Source organism: Semicossyphus pulcher, unplaced genomic scaffold (assembly GCF_022749685.1).
Source record: "Semicossyphus pulcher isolate SPU_LCO1_2020_fin unplaced genomic scaffold, fSemPul1.0.p SCAF_9, whole genome shotgun sequence".
NCBI lineage: Eukaryota > Metazoa > Chordata > Actinopteri > Labriformes > Labridae > Semicossyphus > Semicossyphus pulcher.
Genome location: NW_027211770.1, coordinates 10925218 through 10943609, shown reverse-complemented (window position 1 = coordinate 10943609; position 18392 = coordinate 10925218). Strand labels below are relative to the sequence as shown.

General features: G+C 40.0%; 2 protein-coding genes across 2 annotated transcripts; one reads left to right on the top strand and one right to left on the bottom strand.

The window, feature by feature from the left end:
• Positions 1-2537: 2537 nt before the first annotated feature.
• On the bottom strand, positions 2538-6401 carry prelid3a (PRELI domain containing 3A). The gene is made up of 7 exons (XM_069655448.1): positions 6126-6401; positions 5507-5675; positions 5228-5317; positions 3946-4016; positions 3481-3583; positions 3201-3277; positions 2538-3049 (listed from the first exon to the last, which is right to left on the bottom strand). Exons 1-6 carry the CDS (start codon positions 6155-6157, stop codon positions 3206-3208), a joined length of 537 nt encoding a protein of 178 aa, XP_069511549.1. The 5' UTR covers positions 6158-6401; the 3' UTR covers positions 2538-3049; positions 3201-3205.
• A 1270-nt stretch (positions 6402-7671) lies between these two features.
• elovl4a (ELOVL fatty acid elongase 4a) lies at positions 7672-13155 on the top strand. The gene is made up of 7 exons (XM_069655447.1): positions 7672-7903; positions 8850-8932; positions 9360-9547; positions 9682-9762; positions 10387-10558; positions 12122-12249; positions 12392-13155. Exons 2-7 carry the CDS (start codon positions 8866-8868, stop codon positions 12725-12727), a joined length of 972 nt encoding a protein of 323 aa, XP_069511548.1. The 5' UTR covers positions 7672-7903; positions 8850-8865; the 3' UTR covers positions 12728-13155.
• Positions 13156-18392: the final 5237 nt, after the last annotated feature.

The window sequence follows — 18392 nt, the reverse complement described above, 5'->3', positions numbered from 1 at the left end:
AGAATTGCTCCTTTAAAATAACCCCATGGAAAGCCATAATTAAGGCATTACAATTCATAATTAGGAGATAGAAAGTCAAAATTAAAATCTAATTAAAAATAAAGTCTTAATTATGTAAGAAGAAGATTAAATTATAAAGTCAGAACTTTTAATCTCGTGATTTTTAAAAATAATTATTAAATTATTTATTAAATCTAATAATTCTGACTTTTCATCTATAATTATTTCTTACTAAGGGGATATTTTACTTATTAAGGCTGAATTTTCATATTTCTTTTTAATTTACTGTCTGAAATGTGCTTCAGGGGGAAACACGAACACTAGTGGACCTCTGCAGTGTCATTAAACCAGAAAGGGCTCCGGGGCATCAGTGTGAATGAGGCAGGCCTGCTGTATAATAACACAGTGCTTGTTAAACAATCAGCTCCGTCTGATCAACAACAAACGTCGTGTTCACAAGTTTCAGAATGAACTTTTTCTTAAACAACAGATTTAATCGTTGCAGTCGGACAACAGATGAAGTCAAAACAAAGTTCAAAAGGCAATGAATTTCTGCATGACATCAAAGTCGATATAAACAATGTAATAATTCACTGCTGGTTACACATGTCATTAAATAAATAATATTTATACAAAGATTATGTAAATATTATTCATTTTACAAAGAAATAAGGTTAGCACAGGAGTCCTTGTAGTAGTGTGCATATCCCACTGCAGCATTGCACATACAGTACACACGGCACCGCTCCTCAGGGCGTATAGGTAGCTCTTTCAGAGTAGCATGATGTGTATGACTGGCATAGGCATGACTGATACAGCTGTCAGAGCTATAATACACAAGCATCATTTTGAGGCCAAAACAACAATATACAGTAATTCTGCCCAGAAAGAGAGTCAGTCTATCTATTTACTATACTGATAACAAAAGCTGAATCATCCTCAGTAGCCCAGTTACAAATCTGCTGGTTTGAGGAAACATTCACCATCAATTTCCCCTAAAAAGATGGCAGTGTATTGTTGCCCTGACAGCAGAAAAAGAAGGCAATGTTAAAGGTACATTCCCATCTTTTTTGTCCTTGATAAACGTTAAAATTTCTATCTAAAGCTGCATTCGTGACTTTATAGCTAGCAACCTGGCTAGCTAGCTACCACACTACTCTAGGTTGTGTCTGAAATCATTCACTATTTCAGAAGACTACAGCGCTCATCAGCAAAATGAAAACACTTTTGGACACTACTTGAGAATTTTTTCCTGCACTGTCATTGCTGTGTTATTTCTTTTAGAGCAATTTATAGTTTGTTTTTTCTACTTATTATACAGTATGTTTGTATCTTTAAAGCTCCTGCGAGGAGTTTTTTGATGGTTATGACAAAGACTGAAATGAATCCTGATGACTCTATATTAACTAAAAAAGCAAATCAGACAATCAGCGACAAGACTGATTATTTCTATGTAATAATTTTTAATGCCTGAAACCGCTGGCGGGGGGTAGGTGTCAGACGAAGCAGTTAACTGCACGCTGCCTTTGTTTACATTTCCAGGGCAGAAATTTAAAGTGAGTGACACATATGACTGTTAAAGAAAGCAGGATGAGATGTGTTAAAAAACACCACTTAAGCATGTACAGAACAAAATCAGCAAAGAGAAAATAGGCTTTGTCCACAGGGGGCGCCAAAATTAACACAAACTGAAGGTTTCTCACAGGGTTTAGGGCCCGATCAGACAGAACGCGCTTTGCAGGCTGTAAAACGCGAGGCGCACCGCACTGCCTTTTTTGTGGAAGTAAACACCCAATCAGACGTCACCCGTTTTAGCACCTGGGGGCGGCTTTTTTTTCCTACTGTTGTTAAGGCAACCACCGAATCATTAGCTGTCATTAACCTAACCGTTACATTGTAAACTGACAGAAGGCTCGCCTCTCCTTTCATCCGATTGGACAATGAGAAAAAAAACCCATGACGTCGGGCGCTTTTCTGCTTTGTGTTGAAATTTTTTCAACTCGAGGCGCTCGGAGCGTTTCCTCAAAAACGGGAGGCGCACAGACCAGAAAAAAGCGCGGCGCTCTGCAAAGCAAAAGCAGCGTGCAAAAAGCATCCCTCTCATTGAAAACAATGACAAAAAAGCCGCCCCCAGCTGCTAAAACGCGTCCTGTCTGATCGGGCCCTTAAGCTTCAATTTGATGTAAAATGCATTCTTGCTAACTCTGGCAGGTTTAAATGCTGTATTTTTACATTGATATTCATTATTGTGCCCAAACAAATATATAAATAAATAAAGTAGTGCTTGGTTAGTGACCGACAGTTGTACCCTGCTTTTCACAGTGCATTGTGGGTACTACTAAATGGTAATCTCAATATATAGTGGACTATATAATGAATAGTGAATTGTTTCAGACACAGCCATTATCTTATGTAAACTCATGCAAACCTACATCATCTACAGTTTGTGCCTCTCGAAACACATAAAAGCACCAGAAGCTTTTTGAGTGAACTCCTGCTGCAGGAGTCGCCAGTGTTTGACAAAACAGTAGACTTACATTAGTTCAAATAAAAGTTACAAAGTTTGTTGCATATTGTTGCTGTACCATTCTTTTTTTTTTCTTCTGAAAATTGTGTGCGTGTACGACGTCCTGCATCCCTCTTCTGCATCCCTTCCACAGTATGCTAAGATATGACGTTAGAGCAAAGGAAATGTCGGTAAGTAATATTAAAGTCTCTTCATGTTAATGCAACTCCTCGACAGCTGTTAAACTTGTTAAACACACAAAGTGTCCCGTCCCGTTCTCCTCACTTGCCTTACTTAGAACAGTAGTTAATGTGTTATTGAGTACTGGGTTAGCACTGAGGCGCACCTACCACCTTCATATCCATCCCTATCAGATCCATTCAGCTTTGGCAACATTACAAGCGTCTCTGAGCTTGCAGTGCATGGACTCCAGAGGTGAGAGAGGAAAAACCTCCCAGACGGTATAAGAACCAACAGCAGAGAGTCCCCGGTGGTTTATGAGGTGTAGCCTGGAAGAGTAGATGTCATTGTAGAGCTGCAGTCCTGTGTGTGCAGACAAATGTGCATCAAGCATTATGTGACATGTGGGAAATCAAAGACTTGAATGATGATTTTGGAATATTTAAGAGAGAATTGGCATGCTTGTAATAGTTTGGTAGGACGGGCAACACAGGAAAGCAAAGAGGAGAGTTACCAGAGTTAGTAAATGTCACAGAGAGGAACGTTCTCTCTTTCAGAGTTCTGAATAATCCACTCAATAGCATCCCAACCCTACAGATTCACACAGAGAAACAGGAGGTTAAAGAAGAGACAAAAAGGCAATAAACAGAGATGGAGAAAATAGTAACTTCTGTTTGTATGTCCATTAATGTCGCCCTGAAACTGCACATAAACAGAAAGAGTAAAGTCCCAGTTAGAAGGCATGCAGAGGAATACAGGAAGTTGATTGCACCGTTGTAATTTTTTTGCGTTACCTTCCTGGCGTTAGCTGACATTCTCCTCGCCATCATGCCCTCGAGGTAGCTGCTTAGACTCACTCCCTTTACGGTTATGATGGCCTCCTGGGTCAGGACGGTACTGAGGAGAGAGAGAGAGAGACACACACACACACACACACACACACACACACACACACACAGAGAGGAAGAGATTATTATTATATTGATTATTGCTGTCATTGAAATGCTATTTGTATAATTACATGATGCGTTGGCAATATTGTTATTGTTACATTCATGCCAATAAAGCTTATTGAATTGAAATTTAATTGAGTTGAGAGAGAGAGAGAGAGCATGGTTACTGTAAGACATGAACAAACACTAATGTGGTGTACCTGCAAGTCTACATCAATCTCTCTGTGTACTGTTACATTATCAAAATAAGAAGTGTTGTCAGAAATAGTAAAACACATAACTGAATAAATTATTCCCTGTACTTACACCTCGGGGTTGTCTGGGTGAGGTCTGTAAAGAAGCCTCTCATCCACTGAAATCAAGTTAGTGAGAGTGATCTGGAAGATAAAATATATTTCATTTCTTTATTAATGGGACATTTACATGAACTATTATAGTGCAAACAAAGGGATCACTATTGATACAGAAATAGCTAAAGTGCCATATACCACCTCATGAATAGTTTACTGTGAATAAGTGAATAAAACATCATTAAAGATGCAGCTGATACAGTGACTAAGTAGTACGGAAATCTTGAGAATCACATGCACTGCTTCTCTTATAATCGTACACCAGATTTCTTACCCAACCCCAACCAGTCTTGTTTTTATTGATCATTACCAACATTTTGTTTCAACAACCCCATTAAGCACCCCAAGATATGTTCAGAAACTCCCAGCTAATATACTAATGCATGTTTGTTTGTCCATCCCATCACATGTCGATAGACTCTTAATATATTGATTTAAACTTGGTTTGTTCACATGTTTCCATCCTATATCTATTCTCTTAGATCTCTTAGCTTGGAAGAGACACAAGTGTATTAGTGTGCAGTCACACTTTTAAATGAGAAAATCCCTTAGATATAGGTATAGAATACACAACTTTTGCAAAAAACTCTTTTTTGATTTTAGGCACCTCCTCCCAGAAACTTCTGACCACGTTACATGACTATTAGCAGTGAAAAAGTGTTTCTTTAGAAGTGGTTAATTTGGGTGCTGGATGCTAATATCCCAGCTAGCAGGGAGCGTTCCCATAACATCGGCTAACATTACCTACAAGTTCTAATTACGTTTGAAAGAAAAACGTTTTAATCTTATATTCAAAGAACATTTTAAGGATGTTTATCATTTTAAATAAAGTTCTTGTAACGTTAAAACTTAAACTAAGACAAACGTTTTAACTGCGACATTCTGAGGATATTTTCAGGATGTTATTGAGGCCTGGGAGGTGAGAACGCCTTTTATAAAACGTTTGCTCAATGTTACATACAAACAAAGGTAGAACGTGCTCACTGCAACATGCTGAGGATCTTTTCAGGATGTTAGTCTGGCCTGAACTATCAGAAAGTTATTTATAAAACGTTCCTCAAATGTGTTTTGAACATTCTCACTGCAACTTTCTGAAGATGTTTTCAGAGAACGTTCTCCTGCTATTAAAAACATTGCACGTAATGTTCTCAGAAGGTTCTTAGAACAAGGAATTTCTAGCTGGGATATCTGTGTTACTAATGTTGATTGAAGTCAGGAAAAATGTGTTATGAACTTACATTTGTTGAGCACAGCTCCATCTTTTTCTCATCTGGGTCGACTATTGAATGTTCCTTCACATACGTCTGCGTCTGGCTGGTTCCAAGAATCTGACAACACAGTAACACACAAACAAACAACCTTTAAAATGTGTGACTTTCAGTACCTTTCCCATTGAGTCTCAGACACAAGAAGAGGAAGTGGGTCCTGTAATAGTTTGGTCATGCACATAAACAAGTAAAGTGATATTCCTCCTTTCCTGTACTTCTCTACAGCACAGTTGGTGGGAAGATACTGACCGCTCGTACGATTCCCGGGAGGCCCCACTCTGTGCTGAGGAGTCTGTGGCTGTGCAGGCGTCCCTCCTCATCCAGACTGCGATCGAGCACGTCCACGCCGACCACGTTAGGGTTCATGGGGTTTGGGTACTTCCTCATGGCGGCCTTGATCACTGTCTCCCATGGGTAACTGCACACATAACAGGAAATACAAACAATTCAACAGTTACTATTGGCTGAAAGATGCTGACAATATTTTGATAAACTGCCAAATAGTTAACTAAGAGTTTGTAGGAATATGTTTTATGATCTAATTTTCAAGTCACATGCACAGGGTTGTTGAAGTCAGCGCTTAATAAACTAAAAGTAATTCCCTAATGCGCCTCTGTTGAACAAAACCGTGACTGTTCAGGCTTTAGTTGTGGCTGACTCCTGATGCTTAATGCTCATGGTGACTCACCATCTCTCCATTGGTTATAATAAAGCGCAGGTGGAATTCACTGACCAGAATAATGATGTCATGGGCTGAGAGGTTCATCAAATTTGTTAAAACTTAGTTAATGAAGTTGAAGGTCCTATCCACCCTGCAATGACAGACCCGCTCATTTTGCTCGGAACAATGAACCCCTCTGTGACCAACCTGAAAACATGCTCCGTGCTCCAAATCTTCATTTTTCAAACGCAGCCTCGACCTTATCGCTGAAAAACCTCCTCGATGATCCCAAAGTGTAATTCACCGGACCATTTTTTATAAGAGGAGCTAGCTCCAGTATTCAGAGAGAGTAGGGCCTTTATGATGGAAGCTCACAGCCATCAATGTAGTGAGTCGCGAGAGCGCATCTCCGTTTTTCTTCCCATGTCAGCCTCGCGTGAAGACTGCGCAATATGTTCTGCTGAGAACCGAGTCACAGGAAGAACAAGCGGAAAACAAATGATAAATAGACAATAAACAATTAGCTCGTACAGTAAAGGACGAGAGAGAAGCCGGTGCACCAGAAGAGCCACTGAATGTTAAATCACACAGCGTGAGATACGTGGATCCGGTCAGGAATTTCAAAATAAAACCGTTTCAATGACCCGTCAGGATTGCAACTTTGTTTTTGTTTAACCATCATTTACAGACCTTCAAATATCTGATGGAGACAAGGAGCCTTAAGTTTAAGGAACATTGCACAAAATTAGATAAAGAGTATAATTTAGCCTTTTCTACTAATATGTAGGCTATAGTTAAGGCGTCACTTTAAAAAGTTGGGGAGGAAAATTACTAAATATTTAACACACTCATGGTAAAAACAAAAATAATTATAAAATACACTTTTATTTCCTATTTTACACTAGAGAAATGAGTCACTTCACGTTAGGTGAGTAGTTGGTATTTTTGACCAATTAAGCTTCACATGTTGTACAGTTTTATTTTGAAGGAATGCTATACTTTTCCTACCGTCCTCTAGTTGTCGCTGGCTAACTTTACAAGAAGCTGAGGGAGCGCAGATGCTGCATCCGCCTCCATTTTTGCGCGTGCGCGTAGCATCCTTCTATCATCCCGTCAGTCTATGGAGCGGAGGAGCGGAGCTTCATCAAGCTAGACACAGACAGCAAAGAGCAAACAGGAAATAAAGTTGTACCTCCTTTAAATAAAAGGATTTGGGTATCAAAGATACAAGAATACTCACTAGAAAAATTAGCTCAAACTATGGCAGCAACATACTTAAAATATAATAAAATGTAATATAACCATGTATCAATGTCTCATTGACAATCTGTGCCTTAAATGTGTGTATATATATTGCTCTAAATGTACTTTTTCTTTTTTTCCCCTCAGAATTTCTTATTTGATTTTTAGCTTCCCTATTTTGTTACATATATTTTATTTTATTATACTTTTTGTCTTTTATATTTAATATCCACCCATTTTTAAATGGAGCCCCTGGCTAAAGAATTTCAAGCAGTTGTACCTGAGTGACAATGAGTATCTTGAATCTTGAATCTTGAACCCCCCTTGATTTACCTTTAAAGAAAAATAAGGATTTAATTAATAAGGATAAAACAAGTGTGTGCTGAAATGATCATTGAGTGTATTTTTTACTTTTCTGTTCTGAGGATGTGCTCTAGTGCATTTTATTTTGTAAGTGTAACCGGAAGTGTAAGTTGTACTCTCTGTGCCTTGCCGCTGGTGTGGTGGGGGATCAGAGGAGAAATTCACTGAAGCAGACGCGCAGTGGAGGCTAGTGTGGTCCCTTAACGAGAAATTCATGCCATCGCCGTTTGTTCGGCGGCCCGGTCATTTCACACGGGATTCGGAACAATCAATACATTTATAGATCACGAGCCCAGCAGAGTACAGGCCGGAGGAACGCACACAGCGTGACCTTGCATTGAATGTCATTATAGACGGATTTTTTTTAAAGCACCGACACGGTAAGGTAATAAGCATCTTCATCCGCACGAGAAGAAGGCGAGATTAATGTCGATTTTCTGATCATCTGTATGATGCAATCTGAATTTCTAGAATATGTTTATCTTCTATGGACGGCAATCGTGTTGTTTGACAGATGTAAGACGGAAACAGCTCAGGCGTTTTTTTAGAAATCCATATTGATGACAGGAGTGCTCGTGCAGCCTAGTTGAAGGCCGGACTGCATGCCGCAGAATGCAAATTCGCCATTCAAATCGTTGAATACTCCTACTTTAAATACTCCAACTTATCCTTTCAGAAATAGAGCATGTGGGGTTAAATGTGTATTCCAACAGATGTAGTCTATGGTTTATACTGAGGGCAGTTTGTGCGCGAGCAGCAGAGGAGGCAGATGCTGCAGCAGTGCCTGATCCGCTCCGGGCTGGAGGGTGTAAGAGAGAGGGGGGGAGAGACAGAGGGGGGCGTCATCCTTATAGGATCATTAAATCATACCGTGTGTCTGACTGCGCTACTTATCAGCCTATGCGTCGGGTCTGACCGTTGTTGACCCATTTCAATGTAAAACTGGGGCATGAGGCACCCCCCCCCCTCATTACCAGGGCCACCAGGTTGGTGATCCTGGTGGTCGTGCTCACGCCAAAAATCTGCTGACACATGCGCTGTGCCGGCCGGTGCTCCCAGCCTTTGTGCGCAGTGAAGCCTATAGCTCATCTATCATGGCCTCATGGGGCCACATACCGCCTTCTGTTGGCCTGGGGTCGTCTCTTTCAGGGATTTGAATTTCAATAATGTCTGAAAATGAATGAGGATTACATTTATGCTTAAAGTAAAATTGTTGATTACTAATTTCCTGTAAGATGACACCGCTGTTACTCATTGGATCCAACTCTGAATACTAAACATTGTTAAAAGGTCAGCCTACAGTCACAGTCATCTCTTTTATTACAGGTCATCAGCTGCAGCCATGGAGATTGTCACACATTTTATTAATGACACCATAGAATTCTACAAATGGACCCTAACCATTGCAGGTAACAATCTTGTGTTTTTGTACGTCTTAGAGTCACTGTAAGAGGTCGTTTTTGAGAGAAATTGTGATTTCAAAGTTAATAATTACATACATATTGCATAGATAATGTAAACATCTTGGTGTGCTGGAATTATTAAAGGAAATCTTTAAAGGACTTTTATTTTGATTCACCTGCTAAATGCATGAAAGATTATGTAGGTATGGAAATTGTATCTTTTACATCATAAAAGAGTTAAAATTCACACTCATCTATGATGCTTCCTTAAACAAATAAAAACTGACCTCCAGACAGGTCACCTCGGAACAAAACTCTGGCATCCGTCAGCCTCTGTTTCGACCTGCACTCTTCTTTAAATAAACCCACGTTGACATTGGCAAACATTAAGACTTGTTATGTAATCCTCTGAGAACATCTGTCCGTCCCGCAGACAAGCGAGTGGAGAAATGGCCTCTGATGGACAACCCCCTGCCCACGCTGGCCATCAGCACCTCCTACCTGCTGTTCCTCTGGCTGGGGCCCAAATACATGAAGAACAGAGAGCCCTTCCAGCTCCGCAAAACACTCATCGTCTACAACTTCAGCATGGTCTTCCTCAATTTCTTCATCTTTAAAGAGGTAGGTTATTATCACAGGCAAAGCAGCTTTCCTTCTGTTTCCCTGCATGTGTTTTTAAGGTGAATGTGTGGAGGTCTTACCCCAACCATAGCTGTATCCTTCCTTCCTAACAGAGATGTTCTCTTGTTTTTTAGCTGTTCATGGCGGCGCGGGCAGCAAGCTACAGCTACATTTGTCAATCGGTGGACTATTCAGACGACCCCAATGAAGTCAGGGTGAGTGTTTGGAGCTAGACACACTTAAAGACACAAACATTTGTGTTAAATGAAAATTGAACATTTACCACAATGGATTCAACTCACCTGCCCATTAAAGTAGCTTACTTTCATATGGTTAATGTGGGTGCAGGAGGAACATGACACCTTTGCTTATTAGCCACTACGTCACGTTTCCCAGATGAATCTAACTTTACTGTAGTGCTCTACTGAATCCAAAACAACTAAGACAATACAATTTGCTAAGGAAGCTTCACTGGCTGGTTTTAGAAACATGATCAGCTTCATTTGGACCTCTCCCCTTATCAGAAAAAGTGCGAGCTAGAAGAGGGATCATGTAAGGTGTTCAGTTACACCTTCCTTCCTCCTGCTCCATGACGTAGTTACACATCTGACACAGTCGCTCAGTCTCAGGTGACCCTGTTGTTAAGAGTTTGTAGAAAAGAAACAGAAAAAAAATTCCTATAGGAAGTGTAATTAAGAATTCAGTAAAATCGATACAGCTTCATATTTGGTCCAAAAGAACCACTCCTCTATTCCTCTAACTGTCTGTGTTTCTCTTGTTTCTTTTCCTCCACCTGCACCTGTCTGCTCCCTTCATCCCTCCTGTTCGGTCTGACACAGGTGGCAGGCGCTCTGTGGTGGTATTTCGTCTCAAAGGGCATCGAGTATCTTGACACGGTGTTCTTCATCCTGAGGAAAAAATTCAACCAGGTTACATTCCTGCACGTCTACCACCACTGCACCATGTTCACGCTCTGGTGGATCGGCATCAAGTGGGTGGCAGGAGGACAGTGTGAGTAGCTCATGCTCCAATAGATCTCTGTATTACATCACATGCCTTTTCTTACCCATGAAGCAATATATTTTTAACTTGCAATTAAAACAGCCTTAGATCTATACTACTGTGCTTTACACAAGTTTTTAAATTTACTGTAACTTGTAAGACTGATTTCACTTTTTTGGGGGGAGCCATTGGCTTTCATTAATATTTTCATTAAGAGCTTAAATTAGGGATCTCTTGATTTTTGGGAAGGAAGGAATGATTGATTCTATGGTGTCGTAATCCGTGCCTGCCAGCATTGTGAAAATCATCTTGAAACACGAGATACATGTTCCAACCCTGTGTACAATTTGCTAAATTATTTCTTGTTAATCTCGGGGAAAGCCAGCGCAGCACAAAGTGACTCCCCTCTTTCCTCACCCCAAAGGATGACTAATGCAACAGAATATGCCTGCAATAGTTGATTTATTCAGCTCACACAGGGTAGATCAATGTCATGGAGAGATGGCCGAGATAACAAACAACACAGTCGGTAATTTAATCCAACTTTCTTACCTCAACAAAAGAAAAGCAAACTACATACAGGGATACTACCTTCCTCCCTAGCATGAACAGGAGGAAAATGTTATAGTGAAAAAGATCTGCTTTTAAATGTTGAAAATTGTTTAAAAGTTTACAATACTTTCACTCTTCTAAAGCTATCAACGGTACAGCGAGGTCTGAGTGGGACTCAGAAAAACAAGGCTGAGTAAAGCCAGCATTTAAAGTAGGTGCCATCAGCCTCACATCAAATTACCAGCAGCCACCTGCAATTCAACACACAGAAAGACACACTGCAGGGAGAACAGCGCCACTCTCAGGCAGGGAGGGAAAACAGTCCAAACACATACTGATACATTATGATCATAAATAAACACAAACAATTACAAATGAGTCAGAATCATAACAACCTCTGTGTTAATGCAGCTGTAAAACTTTTTAGTATACAAGTTTACAAAACTTGATTTAAACATATAAGAGAAACTCCCATTATTGTCTATAGATTGTAAAAAAAAAAGTACTATATAAAAACCAAACTGTGTTTGTGTTTGTAAAGCCTCTTTCCCACTGGTCAAAAAACCCACTAACACCCGGCTTTTTTGCTTAGTGGGAAAGGCTACAATCGACATACAGACCCAAGTCAAATGACTCTGCTCCGATCGGCATTGATGGGAACACAAAACCTGTCGACACGCTAATCTCCCCCCTCCTTTCTGTCGCGATGCTATACTCCGTCGGTAACTTCTGCGACTCCTTGTCATCTCAGCTACAAATTCCGCCCGTCTCCGTCCAAGCAGCACTCGAACATCGTTCCACATTTGGCGGCTCAGAGTTTGATACTCAGACTGAATGAGTAATAGATACAATAAAGACCTTACCACCGTAACATCTTCACTGTTTGCTAACCCTGTCTCCGGCGCGTTTGTGACGTCAGACGGTGATGCAGCAGAAAAGAGGCCAAAAGGAGTATACTTCACTGGCAATGGGACCAGAGACAATCGGCAATGGGAGTTAATTTCAATGTTTTATTTGCAGCATTCTTTGGGGCACACATGAACGCAGCGATCCACGTCTTGATGTACCTGTATTACGGCCTGGCCTCCTGTGGACCGAAAATCCAGAAGTATCTGTGGTGGAAGAAGTACTTGACCATCATCCAGATGGTGAGATATTACTGATTTCAATAGATTAGCATTGGTTTCACACATTTCTGAAGGTGAATCTCACACTGAAAACCATTCTAAAAAGGTGTGAAACAGATATACGTTGCAAAAAAGTGATTTTGTTTCCCTCTTCGTGTCTCAGATCCAATTCCACGTCACCATCGGCCACACAGCCTTGTCCCTCTACGTCAACTGCGACTTCCCCCACTGGATGCACTACTCCCTCATCTGCTACGCCATCACCTTCATCATCCTCTTCGGCAACTTCTACTACCAGACCTACCGCCGCCAGCTGCCCAGACGCGACGCCTCCTCCTCCTCCTCCTCCGCCTCCAAAGCAGGAAAGGCCATCTCCAACGGGACCCTCAACGGGCTCAGCAAGGCCGCCAACGGAGCCGTGGTGACGGGCAGCAAAGAGGAGAAGCCCCAGGAGAACTCTGGCAGGAGGAAGAGGAAAGGAAGAGCTAAAAGGGATTAGAGGAAGAGGAGCGAGGGAGGTAGAGGTGAGGTAGGGCCTCGCTTTGGGTTCTAGGTTGATAGTGCTAAAATATGAGAGACTTAATTTGATGATTTAGACGGATGGATGCGATGAGGTGTGTTTATTTAAGCCATGATCTGAGTTGTTGTAGATAAAACATGAGACAGGTCTGTGTTGAGAGAGGATCATTCTGTCAGTAAGAGGTGTCAAAGGTCATTCCCAAGGTCATGCCTAAATACAAACGTGTACGGTGCAGGATAGATCTTAGTATTCCTTCTCTTTATTGTGGTGCCAAGTACTGTCGATCTGGTCCAGCGATGGAATTCTGGGAAACAGAGTTTATCAGGCTCCTTTGGCATGCTGGGAAAGCTACATTAAATGCACCTGAGCTGCTTGTAAAAGATTAAATATCATTATTAGCAATCATTGAGAGATTGAGAGAGGAATACACATCATTAACACGCAGAAACTTTTCAATTTCTATTGAGCGTTTTTTTGTTGTTGTTGTTGTTTACCTTTACAGATATAACGCTGATGATAATGTACAGTATCATATCTTTTTTTGTCCTCAAGCTATTATCGCTGTTACATGAGAGAAACTTAAGTTTACAGTTATTGTCTACTAATAGACACCTCTGCAGCTATACACTAACTTTTGTACATCTTATTTATTCTTATTTATTTTAAGATTGGCCTCACTTAGTTTGTGTTTACACCCATGAAACAGGTACACTCTAAAGAAGGAAGATAAATCAATAAGCAGAGGTAAGATGTATATAGAAGTACAAAAGTCACATTTCTAACCCTCTGAGACTGGTGTGTGATTGTTCCATCGATTGTTTATGATGGCAAAATCACCAACTGTGTCTCACAGAAGGTTTAAATTGATAGTTTCTATTTCTGTATACAACTAGAAGAGGTTTTATATGTCCATACTTGTATGTAATGCAATGCTATTTCATTATTATGCAGACAAATGATGGATTATCTCAATGTTCCCCGTTTTGGCAGAGAGGCTGGTGGAGTTTTGTCTTTGCAGATGTTTACCTTTTTATATTCTCTCCTCTCTGATGTCGTCGTTTGTCTTACACGCTGGTGAATATGTTGTGTGCCGAACAGAGACACAGCGATGTGCAGCTGGGTTTTCCTTGTATTTACAGAGAATTAAGAAAGAGCTAACAGACAGTTTATAACTTATATTCAATCAAGTATCGTTTTCAGGCTTAATCCTGAGTCCAGAGGTGGCTTGAATGTAAATCGTGGATTTAAAAAGAGGAAAGTTATGATTTAAATACAAAGACAGCTGATGGACCTTTATAGTGAGTGTGTATGTTATACTATAGTATGAGGGATAACTGCGCTGCCTGTAGTATATAAAATATATACACCAGTGTCCAGCTCTATATCAGCAAATCCAGCTTTATGTCATCCATCTACCGATGCATTTTGATGTTATTTATTATTTCTTTGTATTTATTTTTCTGTAAATACGGATTTTCATCTAACCGAGAGTGCTTGTCTGTGTATTTGTGTTCTTTTTGTGTTGTACATATGACATTGTGATATTTTGTACACTGCGCATTTTGGGAATGTTCCCAGCTTGTTAGCTTGGACAGTTATACGTCCACATTGCTTCTGTGTTTTTTTTAAAGTATCATAACTTTGAAATCTCTTCAAATTAAATTAAACTGAATGCCTCTACAAATGTGTGACGCTTCATTTAACTGTCTACCTTGTAATATTGAAAATATCGGTCGCCTTTAACAAGTTGATTCATTTTAAATTTGATGTAGATCAAGACTGCGGTGTGACCATGGATATAGAACATTTTTATATACGTATGTTTTATATATTATATATTAATCGTACTGACATCAATGACTTTGGTGGTTCAGCAACTGTGAAAAAACATTGGCATCAGATGTGCAGAGTAAGTTTCCAACACTAGAGGGCGTCATCCTCACATTGCAGTTAATAGTATCTAAATGTCTACACAGCTTGCTCCCTGTGCTCCCCGTGTTCTGAACCATCCAGAGTAATTATACAAATCACTTCACCTCAAGATAAAAAGCTTTAACAAGTCAACTTAATCAGTAATATTTTAATGGACATTTTTTGGAATAATAATCTTTAATACCTGTTATCAGCCTGGCATTGACTTTGCATATAATAAGAGACTAACATAAAAAGCTGTGAGAAGATTTCACTCAGGCAGTCCCAAGTAGGATGAAGCCTTCACACAGTAATATAGGATATATTACTATAGAATACTATACCCACTATACTATACTATATTATACTACACTATACCAAACTATACTTTACTATATTATAATATACCATACCACACTATAGAATACTACACTATACTATATTACAGTATACCATACTATAGAATACTATATTATACTATATTATAGCATACTATAGTGTATTACATATTCTACTATATTATACTACACTATAGAATACTATATTATACTATACTTTACTACACCATACCATACTATATTATACTTTACTATACCATACTATACTACTACTAGTTCTGCTACTATAGATTACTATTCTTTAGAATATTGGATAAAGGTTACTTTTATTTATAAAGCACAAAATCACAATACACCTTGGATGGCGTTACAATCTGTACACCATCCTTACACCCTTGATTTGGATCAGGAAAAGAATTCCCCTTTAAAAAAAACCTTAAAGGACTTTTACTTTAAATAAATTATTTTAACATTGTTGAAGTAAAAGTAATAATACCATCCCTGGGTACTTCTTCCAACCCTTCAGCAATGAAAGAAATCCTGATGTGACATTTTTGTTGTAGTGTTGTTGTTCTTGCAGCTTCATCTCTTGTGTTTCTTTCCATTTTATGTCTGTGTTGTTTGGTTATTAACAAGGCTAAACTATTAAAATCACAATTATTATTTATTCTAAAAGCCTGGATATATGGATACCCCTGATGCATGACATATTTATAATGAATGATCCTGAAAATATGCTGCGATGTTAAGGTGTGGCTCAAACATTGGGCGTGGTCATGTCTGCTGTTACATGCTTCTTGTCTGATAAATAAAACAAATGAAATCATTGTGCTGATCATCTACAGAAACCTGTTTACTGGACAAAAAAACCCTCTTAAAATTAAATTTATTACAAGGCTCATCCCTGCCAACTCAGACAAAGGTTTCCATGGTAACTGTACACAGCAGCTGTGTGACCCCCTCCCCTCAGCTCCCCATCCTCCCACCCCCACCCACTGCCTCCCCTCCTCCTCCTGCTTCTTCTTGAATCAGCTGAGCATGTGTGGGAAACTGCCCCAACGCAATAAACTATTTAACAGGGTTTTAGTGCCCATGTAAGTGTGTGTGTGTGTGTGTGTGTGTGTGTGTGTGTGTGTGTGTACTTCAGTGAGTGGAGGTTTCAGTGTGCGCGTGTGTGTGTGTGCACTTGTGTAATAGGTAGAGAGATTGAGAAACACATTAATATTAGTGTGTGTGTGTGTGTGTGTGTGTGTGTGTTTGCAACCCCCCTGCAGAGTTTATGAGTAGGAGGCCTCCAGCAGCAGCAGGGGGTGGTGGTGGGGGGTGGGTGATATTACATGGATGATGTTTGTGCTATTCTCCAACGCACAGCAACAATTGCACAACTCTGTAACTGAAAACCATAACCTCATCATAAACCTTTCCCTCGAACGTTGGCCTCAAATCTTTCCAACTGTTTCAGACCTTTCCTCCAGTCTTTTCTTTTTGACAGACATTATCCTTTTAGCAGGCTAGCCTGTTAGCTAAGCTAAATGCTAACATGAACAGACCTATGATTCCATCACTCTTTCTTGCCAATGTTTGCTCACTGGACAACAAGATGGACCTGCATAGGCTGCGACTGAACAGCTATAAGGAGATGAGGAACTGTTGTGTGCTTCTCTGACAGAAGCATGGCTAGAGATAGCGGACTCTGCACTCCAGATCAGCAGCCTGGACCTTATTCTATATACATATTTAAAATTTGACTTTTGTTACTGTTTAGTCTTTTTTTTTTTACACAGAGTCTATATTTATTTTTTATTATTGTATTTCTTTTATTGTTTTCTTCTTAACCAGGACCTCAGTACCTAATTTCATCCCTTTTCATGTACTAACATGCTCTGCGATGACAATAAACCTCCTTGAATCCTTGAATATCTAAAGGATCAGTTCGTCGATTTTCAACCTCAGTCCTATCATGCTATTAGGGGGAGCTAATGCCATTATGGTAGAAAAGAAATGCAAATCGCTCTGTGCCTTTGGAGGACGCTACCTGCTTCTCCAATGGGCCCTGGAAAACCTCCACCAGACTACGTAAAACGCGTCATCTGGCGGAGGCCAGGGAGCTCGCTAAACTACACTTCCTCAATCTAGGACGCCCGCCTCCGATGTCATGTCTCGTTCCAAATCATCAGGTTTGAAATGTAGACTGCAGACCTGATGATTTTTTAGACGGTCCGCCATATTTCTGATTCGGTACCCCTCTGAACCATTGCCTGCAGTGAAAATTGTAGTATTTCACTCCAGCGCCTCTCGCTGGGCCGTTCCTTTCAGAGGGAGGGGCGCAATGCACGCTGGGTGTTGTAGGAATGTAGAATGGGTGAAACCAGGAGTTGTTTGTACAATTTCAAATATTGCTTTTATCGATTACAGAGAACACCATCTTTGGCTGACAGTGGATTTTTCCAGGGGTGAATTGCTCCTTTAGTGCTCTGTGACTCTGTGAATCAGTTTTCAAAAGGGTCAGTGATTTATAGTTGCAGGTGAATTACAGGCTATGAAAGGAATTTAGAATATCAGCAGCAAAATATAGTTGGTGTAAAAATCTCAACAGCTCTTAAAACATTTTTGCCAACAATAAGATTTTGCAAAGTTTTTTAAATGACAAATATTTCAACTATTAATATAATGGACGAAATGGCTGGTTTGTCCTGCACAGCATGCTAGCCTTAGCATAAGTACGTCATGCCAGTTCATGCATAACATGTTGGTTTTCCCTCTCATTAGTACGGTACAGTCAATGCATTTTATTCAAATGTGGGTTTTATAATAAAAACACCAAAAAACAAACTTAAATAACATTGTACTTAATATAAATCCACAGCTATAATGTGTGTTTACATCTGTGTTTACTGTATGTGTCTGTGTGATAGATATAAAGTAGGCCTACTGTTAGGACTCAGGTATGTGTCAGTTTGTGTGCCTGTATCTGTGCAGAGCTGCCCCCTCAGTGAGATCCCGCGTGTATTTCACAGCGAAGAAACAATTTTCCTGCCTGTCAGAAGCTCAGCTGATATCTGGAGCACAGCAACTGAGACCACAGACAGGCCTGTTATCTGTGACTCAGGGGAGAAACATATTGCACCAATAAGGCACGAGCATTACAAAGCCCTCCGCTGCTTACCTGCCAGAATAAGAGCTTAAAGACGTATGGTGTTTCATTACCTCATCCGTGACATGGCGTTATTTTAATAAAGATTATCAATGAAAAATGAAGCACGGAAAAAGTGGGCTCGATTGTGAGCTTTTCTCCCCCTGCTATTTCTTTGTTTGGGAGTTGTTTACACTGCGTTTCAAGGCCAAATCCAGCCATCTAAATAACAGTATACATTACAATTCAAACACGACAAAGA

Coding starts and splice junctions, on each gene's coding strand:
- prelid3a (XM_069655448.1), bottom strand. CDS start 6,157: ATGAAGATTTGGAGCACGGAGCATGTTTTCAG. Junction 5,318..5,506: donor TCCCGGGAATCGTACGAGCG/GTCAGTATCTTC, acceptor CTGTGTTGTCAG/ATTCTTGGAACCAGCCAGAC. Junction 3,584..3,945: donor CACCCAGACAACCCCGAGGT/GTAAGTACAGGG, acceptor CTCTCTCCTCAG/TACCGTCCTGACCCAGGAGG.
- elovl4a (XM_069655447.1), top strand. CDS start 8,866: ATGGAGATTGTCACACATTTTATTAATGACACCATAGAATTCTACAAA. Junction 10,559..12,121: donor GTGGGTGGCAGGAGGACAGT/GTGAGTAGCTCA, acceptor TTTTATTTGCAG/CATTCTTTGGGGCACACATG. Junction 12,250..12,391: donor ACTTGACCATCATCCAGATG/GTGAGATATTAC, acceptor TTCGTGTCTCAG/ATCCAATTCCACGTCACCAT.